Raw genomic sequence first — 8427 nt, 5'->3', positions numbered from 1 at the left:
GTATTCAGATTTTATAAATGTAATCAGTGTGTGTTCCTTGTATTATGTAACATACTCAGTCAGGTAAAGGTGATATCACGTAATGAAATGTTAATGTTTCTATAGCAAAGCATCACACCAAGTGGGATCAAGAAAGATAAAATAAGCCTCCTCCTTTCTGTTCAGGTCGTATTCTACCATTAGATTGATTTGCTATGAACTTTCAAAGAAATTGAAATATCTGGATTTGGGAATTGCAGGTAAGAGATTGTGAACCTTTTATATTGTGAACCTCATGTATTTTTCTGCCAGAATTTAATGCAATATTTCTCCAAAATTTGTTTATCTAGTCCGATTATTATATCTAGTCTATTTCTTTGTAGTAGTTGTTTTTACTTCCATTGAAAGTTCTAACTCACAGTATAGGTCACTGAGAATGATAGAACTACCTATTTGTGTAATTTTGTCCTCCATTGTTATACATACTTCTATTAGTCCATAATCACTAATCACATGTTTTGCCCAGTCCACATTTGTGGCAAAACAATGCTCATGTTTACCACCCATTTCCTCTTCCTAAGTACACAGGAAGACTACTTTTCCCAGCGTCCACAGCATTAACTTCTGGAGAACATGACATTACCAGATAATAGAGTATAGATGGAAGTGAGGAAAGCCATTTGAAAGCCCAGCTCTGAAAAGATATCTTACATGACCCTTCAGCTCTCATTTTCTTTACCTAGAAATCCTGGATACCATGTGTTCCAGATCATACAGCATACAAGGCGGAGGAAGACTGACCTAATCGCATTGTACTACGATCTGAGTGAACAGTGGCTAAGCCACTGTGATTTCAGGGATATGTTTGTCACACCAACACAGCTCACAAAATAATTTTTCCCCAGGGGCACTTGGGTGGCTCAGTCGGTTAAGCATCCGACTTCAGCTCCGGTCATGATCTCATGGTTCGTGGGTTCAAGCCCCGCGTCGGGCTCTGTGCTGACAACTAGCTCAGAGCCTGCAGCCTATTTCAGATTCTGTATCTCCCTCTCTCTCTGACCCTCCCTCCCCTGCTCATGCTGTCTCTCTCTCTCTCTCTCTCTGTCTCTCTCAGAAATAAACATTAAAATTTTTTTTAAAAATAATAATTTTTCCCCAATTGAAAATCTATCCTCTCATGGCATTGAGTTTTCAGTATAGAGCAAAAAAACAAAAACAGAAACAAAAACAAAAATCAAAAACCAAAAGCAAAAAACAAAAACCAAAAACAAACCCCCATAAAAACAAAAACCTCATCAAGCAATTCTCCTTTATGTATGACTCTCATGTGTATCCCAAGTTGACTTTACAGGTGTGTGTCAATGATTTCATCCCACCGCAAATTGAAATGTCAACGAATAAGTTCAAATGATAGTAATTGCCTATTAACAATGTATATCAATGATGCGGTGCAAAATCCAGCAGCATCCTTTGCTTGATCAAGACATCCTGCTGGTAGCTTGTGTAGCTTTCTTTTCTCACCTCCAGTTTCCATAGCATCTCTCAGCTTCCCTGTCCCAGGATTTTCTCTGGAGCCCCAGGATCTTGCTCTGCCCACTCACAGCCAAAGCCCAGGAATGCAGGGGGGTGAATGCCCCCTGGGGGCAAGTCAGTAGCAAGATGATGAGTCTGTGGATCAAAGTCTAAATCTCTTGTCATTTGGAAGGAAAATTTTGAGGTGTATTCTATACAGTTCATTAGAGGACCCCCAGGAGAACAGAGTTCTTCTTTCCAGAATAGTAGCCAGATCAACGACATATTCTTTCTTGGTTTTCCTTCAGAACCTCCTAACCTCAATCTTTCTGCTTCCATAGCCTGGCTTCCTGGGATCATCCCCAAATATGTGACCTGTTTGGGGGAAAACCAAACTAATTCAGTATTTCTGTTGTATTGCTGCCGTTTGTGAATTTGTGCTATAAGAGCGATCAATTTGATTCCCAGTGGATTAGAAATGAATTACATATTGTTTGAAAATGGTGCAAAAACAGCACACTGGTTACTGAGGTGGTTCTAGTGAACAGATTTCTGATTCAATAAAATCTACTTTTTTAATGTTTTATTTATTTCTGAGAGATAGAGAGAGAGAGAGAGAGAGAGAGAGCGAGCAGGGGAGGGTCAGAGAGAGAGGGAGACACAGACTCTGAAGCAGGCTCCAGGCTCTGAGCTAGCTGTCAGCACAGAGCCAGATGCAGGGCTCAAACTCACAAACCGTGAGATCATGACCTGAGCTGAAGTTGGATGCTTAACTGACTGAGCCACCCAGGCACCCCTAAAATCTACTTTTAAGATTGACACTTTTCTGTTTTGGCTTCTTGTATGTAAAATCTTCACCAAAGTCATGTATTATAGGACACACAGTCATATTCTATATTTGTAATGGAGCTTTAATCAGTCTTATTATGTTTTTTTCTTTAAGTTTATTTTTTTGATGCAAGGAGAGAGAGTGTGTGGGGAAGGGGCAGAGACAGAGAGAGAGAGAGAGACAGAGAATCCAAAGCAGGCTCTGAAACAAGCCCAGCATGGGGCTGGAACTCACGTACCATGAGATCATGACCTGAGCCGAAGTCAAGAGGCGGATGCTTAACTGACTGAACCACCCAGGCTCCCCATTATTATTTTGAATTGAAGGGAAATCTCTAATCCATGATGGAGATCTGACCTAACTAATGGAAAAGCAGGATTGGGCAAGGAGATCATCTAACTGCAGTGCAAACCTGAGGATCTCAGCCAACTTATCAGGAAGCTCCAGGGTAAAAATTTCCCAGTAGAGGAGTCCTAGGCCCTGGTGCTGATACCATGCTCGGCCATGACTGGATGGTGGCTGCCCAGGAAAACTGTTCCTCTGTTTAAAGGCCAAGGCAGATTCTGAAGGTGCTAACAGCTGGGAGCTGGGAGTTAACATCCCTTTTTGCAACTGAATGGCAAATTCTTTATTTTTTTTAAAGTTGATTTTGAGAAAGAGAGGGCTGAAGGGGCAGAGAGAGAGAGAGAGAGAGAGAGAGAGAGAGAATTACAAGGAGGCTCCACACCATCAGAGCAGAGTACGATGCAGGGCTTGAACTCATGAACCGTGAGACTGAAATTGAGAGTCAGACACTTAACTGGCTGAGCCAACCAGGAGCCCCAGCAAATCCTTTCTTGAAGGAAGATCCAAGCAGCACCTCCCCATGGCTGCTTTATATTTTACAAATATAAACGCCAGTATGAAAACTACATGGTAAATTACTTAAGATGAACTACACTCTATTAACTGAAAGTGAGATAATCTGACTACAGAAATCCTTGTGGATTAAAAATGTAATATTTATTAATGAAGTGAGATGTCTACAAAAATCATAATATTATATTTTAATTCTGTGAAATGTGTATAAATTAGATTCTGGCAAATACCCAACTTTATGCACTTTATCTTTCTGCTAGCTACTGGAGGAATAGCTGTCACACAGACTTGAGCTGACCGGGGAACATTCAGCTGATACACTGAGGACCAGTTTTTTCATCAACTTTCCCAGCTATACGGACTACCTAGATCCAGATGACTTACCAATTATATCTTCAGTTCAGACCTCTACTTTGACCTTCAAATTCATATATCCAACTGCCTCCTTTGCTTGGCTTTCTAAAGGTATTTCACGTTCACTTTGCCCAAAATGGAACTCATTGTTTTCTTCAACGTTAGTTCTATCCACAAGGGACAGCACCACCGTTTGACAAACAAACAAAAGCCCCGTCATCAGAATTAGCCCTTTTTGTTTACTTAACATTATTTCTAGAGTAGGGATGTACCAACAACTACTGCTTTTTATCTACTAAATAGCTCTTGAATCTGTCCATTTCCTGCCAACACTATCCTGATCCGAGCTACTATTTCTCCAATTGTGTTTACAACAGACCTATCCATACCCACCCAACCCACCTACTCTATAGTGTAGCTGGATTGATTGTATAAAAATGCAAGATATGGCCACATCACAGCCTTCTTCTTAAACATCCTTCAGACTTCACTTTTCTGCCTTTCAAGTCATGCATGGTTTAGTCCTACCTATCTCTTGGATCTCACCCTACACACTTTCCCAACATCTTCCTATTGTCCATACTCCAGCTGCACTGAAATTTCTTATAGAATTTTGTATTCACTAGGATCTCTTCTCCCAAAAGAATTTACTCTCTTTTCTCCATCTCAAATATTCTTTCTTACTCCACTTATGGATTTATATTCATCCTTTTGATAGCACAAGCTTCCTTAGGAAATCTTCTCTGACCTTGCTCACGAGGTCAAGTCCCTCTAAGATAAGTTTTTATACCACCAATGATTTTCCTTCAAAGTATTTATTACAATTGCAATTTGACATTTATTTGTATGACTACTTGATTAACGTCTGTCTTTTCTACTACAATGCAAATTCCATGACGGCAAGTCCTGTGCTTCGTTTGGCTTACCACCATATCCTCAGACCATGACTTGATTCATAAGCAAATACATAATGCAATAAATAAGCAGCTAGTAAGGATGTTGTATAGGAAATTCCAAAATGCAAATTTATGAAGCTATTCCATCTGAAAATGGCTTGTTGGAAAGTGTTTATTCTTCCACTCAATTCAAGATAGTTAGGACATAGGAAGTGATAGCTCTAATCCTGGACCATTCATGGATCCCAGAAGTCACATACCCCACCTAGTTGCTATTTTTATATTTGGAGGCTCTGGTCTTGATGTTGTTTTAAATTATTTTCTGAATAGTTCCTTAGCCTCATATTTAGCCTAAACATTTTTACCTAATGTTCTTTTCTATGATCAGTGTAGGCTTGCAGATATGAACTCTTCCAAAGAGAGATCATAATTTATTGGGTGACTATACCTTGGAGGAAGGAAAATTTACAAACTTTTAGGGGATATTTGGAATACAAATCTGAGTTTTCTGGAATTCCTGAGGGTACTAAAAACCACTGCGGTTGATTTTGGTTGGGACAAGGGCTTTCTGTGGCCAAGTGAAAAAAGGTATTCTAATTTAAGTTCACCATTAAGATCCCAAATTTACCATATACTCATTTGCCCACCACGAGGATGTGTAGTTGGGATAGAAATCCTCACCATGTGGTAGAATCCCCACCTTTTTTGACCCATAAAGTCAGGACTATTAAGTTAGTAATGACCACTGGAAACTATTTTAACTCTTTCTCCCATCAAAATATGAAGTCAGAGGCAAGACCACTTTTTCAGAGGGAATGGCAGAGATTAAGGCAATTTTATCAACAGTTTGTGGGATGCTGGCCAATAATTTTTATCCCATTCAATTCCTTAATATGATCAGTGCAAAAACCAATGCTAACTCCAACTGCAGTTTCCAATCGTCACAGCGGCCTCTTTCTTAGAACTGATGAGTCAAGTTCCCGATTCTTGATCTATAGCTCCTTATTTGTGGATCATGTCTTGTTGTTCCTGCTCACTTGGACTACCAGTTTGATTTCACCTGGAAGGAGCTACGGTTTGTTAATTTTCTGCCACTGTGTCACAGTCTAGTCATCTGGAATCATAGTGACCTTTCCTCCTAGAACTTGAACCTCACCCCAATGGTATTCACAACCTCAAGCCGATCAGTTCCGAAGAACAGCAAGTGGTAACCCTCTATTTGTCTTAGGAAGGAATAAAAATACAAGCTAAATCTTTAAGAAGTTGAAGAACATACACCCTCTGTACAGTACAAGAAAGGAGTCAAGGCGGTAGGGAAGGGGAGTTCCAATGCCAAGGACATGATAGAGCATTCCCTTAAGTGAAAGACATGTTGTCACGTACAATGCTCACAGGGAGTCTTTTTAGATTTTGGAATCAGACTTACACAGCCTTAGTGTGTCCTCTGACCAATGAATAAGTGACACAGAAATCTGCTCAGAGCAGAGGAGGAGAAGGTTTTGTAGCTGGTCTAGTCTGCAACGAAGGTGGCCCTGTGAGGTAGCCTATAACCATACTGATCCAATCGTGTCCACACCCAGGAAGCAGACCACCACTGTACAAGGAAAGTCTTGAAAGTAGTGTTATCACAGAGGAGCTCAGGGTTTTGGAACCAATTCATGTCACCAACAGCAGGTAATGATCTCTTTTTGAGTAAGAGCTTCCAGCTTGCTTCTAAAACCAAATATATGATTATGGAAACAGGTAATGCAGGCTGGGCCGTCCTTCATAAACTAGGTGTCATCAGATCCATAATCCATAAAACCAGGTCTACCTTAAAACACTTTAAGAAGTAGTGTCTGAAAGAACAGATTAAATCATGCCACAAGGATACAAATACTGAACCTGTTCCCAGCAACAGAAGATGCCAACTATACAGGAGGCAATGGAGTATTTTCTGAAATAAATTTCAGCAGACATTAAGCTTCATTAATAATATTTATTTTAAAGGTAACCTTTTATTGTAACAAATATAAAGTCATCAATGTTTTACAAATTGTCAAAAATGCTTTAAGTACAAAAAAAAATACATTAGTAAAATGAAAGTTATGTTATTTGGTACATACTTAATACTGTGGACATGCACACCAAATGTCAGAACAGTTCATGCATTATTGGGAAAGAGAAGAAATAAGATATAACTGCTATATTGCCTGATTACAAATTCATTGCTTCAGTTAGTTTTCTTTCTTCAGGGATACCATTTACCTGCAACGTGTAAGAATGAGCACAGGCACGAGTTAGTCAGGGCATGGACACTTAGATTTGAGCAAAACATATTATGACAAGGAGTAATTTTCTATCTTCTTAACATAATGTAAAGTAATTATGTTGCATTATACCTCTGCCTTAAGTTTTTTTTTTTCTTTAAAAAAAAAAAGGAAAAATTCTAAATTAGTCCTCTCCTTCTTGGGCCAAAGCTATAATGGTTTATGCTTCTCAAAAGGTATGGTCTGAAAAGTCCTCCCACAATAAACAAAAAGAATGAGGCTGACTGCGGGATATATGACTGTACCTTTTAATCATGGCTTTTTAGAAAATATTGTGTGGGTTGGAATGGCAAAGAAAATGAGAAAACCTAAAGGGGCATCAAATCTAATGGTTTGGGCCTCACCCAAAAGGCAGTACAATTGTCAGCTTGTAACTGCTCTATTATACCAGCCAGTGCTTAAGTCCAGGATTGCAAAACCAGCAGCTAGTTCATTTCTGAAACTTTTGGTGATCATTAAAACACACACGCGCATGTGCGCGTGCACACACACACACACACACACCTAAATAAAACAAACTTCAAAATATAATCTCCCTAACAAATTCCACATAAGAAGCTACAGATAAAATTACTTGGCATCCAACAGACAAACCCTGTGCTTAAATTGTATTCATTAAAAAAAAAAAAAAAAACCTATGACCTCGCTTAGTGCTTTGAGATACTTGGAAAAGGCAAATTATTACTGCATGATAATAATAACCAGAAATGTGGCTGCCTCTTTGTGGTACCAGGATAAGCAGGAAGGAGTGACAGAAAAGCTGTGGTACCCATGAAAATACATTAATAGCAGTAAATCCATGAATATGCATACAGAGCAGAATAACTCAGAAGTTGAGAAACAATTTTTTCATTCAAATGAACAGAATGGGAATAAGGAATGTAAGCTGCCCATTAAGCTCTTCTCTCTGGGAGGCATAACTCTATTTGATCATGCATTTATCAGAGGCAGAAACACAACCATCTATCATAATTATAAAAAATGCTAGGGTGGTCTCTTTCCCTTTAGCACTTAGATACTTTGGGGACTCACCGAAAACAACAATGACAAGAAGTAAACAACCAAGAGGAGATAGTGCACTTTAGTCAATAATGTGCTCCAAATTACAGAAAAATAGAAGAAAACAAGAAGGTAATAGGCTATAGTATTAACTAAAAAGGAGATCAAAGCTTCCTTGACTCAAGCAAAATGCCTGCTCCCCAAAATCTATTTTAGAAAAATAATCTAGAAAATTGGGTTGAACAGCCTAAAATTCCCGTAGGGAAATTCTTTGGCTTTTATCCTATTTGCTCAGACATAAATTGTCCCTGGAGTTGGAAATGCTGCCTATTACTAAAATATAGCATACTAACAAGACTACTTGCTAAAAATCTATACAACTATCAAATATCTCTCTCTAATATCATCTACTTAGGTTTCCTTATTTTCTCTAATGGAGGAATAAGTAAAATTTACCTGGGTTTTTAAAATATACAGGTAAATTATTTACTGTTCCACTAGAAACTGTCTCCCTCTGCTCACTCCTTGCATGAAATAATTAAGAATCAGAGGAAAGACATCTTAGAAGAGTTAGAAGTTTATGAATTTAATGAGGGAAATGTAGAAATATTCCCTTAAAATTTTCCTTCTTAAAAAATAAAGCCATGCAATTATTTTTAATAGGGATTCTTTTTTTTTTTTTTTTTTTTTT

General features: G+C 38.6%; 1 protein-coding gene across 3 annotated transcripts in view; it reads right to left on the bottom strand.

Annotated features, from left to right (window-relative positions):
- Positions 1-6392: 6392 nt before the first annotated feature.
- Positions 6393-8427, bottom strand: part of SGCE (sarcoglycan epsilon) — a 69925-nt gene continuing 67890 nt past the window's right edge. For all 3 annotated transcript variants that reach the window (XM_077765386.1, XM_077765387.1, XM_077765388.1), the window contains one exon: positions 6393-6675. In XM_077765386.1, coding sequence (XP_077621512.1) covers positions 6625-6675 — 51 coding nt within the window. In that variant the 3' untranslated portion in view covers positions 6393-6624. The remainder of the gene's footprint in view (positions 6676-8427) is intronic.

The sequence above is a fragment of the Crocuta crocuta genome, unplaced genomic scaffold, assembly GCF_008692635.1.
Source record: "Crocuta crocuta isolate KB4526 unplaced genomic scaffold, BGI_CrCroc_1.0 scaffold14, whole genome shotgun sequence".
NCBI classification, from domain to species: Eukaryota; Metazoa; Chordata; class Mammalia; order Carnivora; family Hyaenidae; genus Crocuta; species Crocuta crocuta.
The sequence above is the reverse complement of the archived record's forward strand: the minus strand, read 5'-3'. Positions and strand labels throughout refer to the sequence as shown.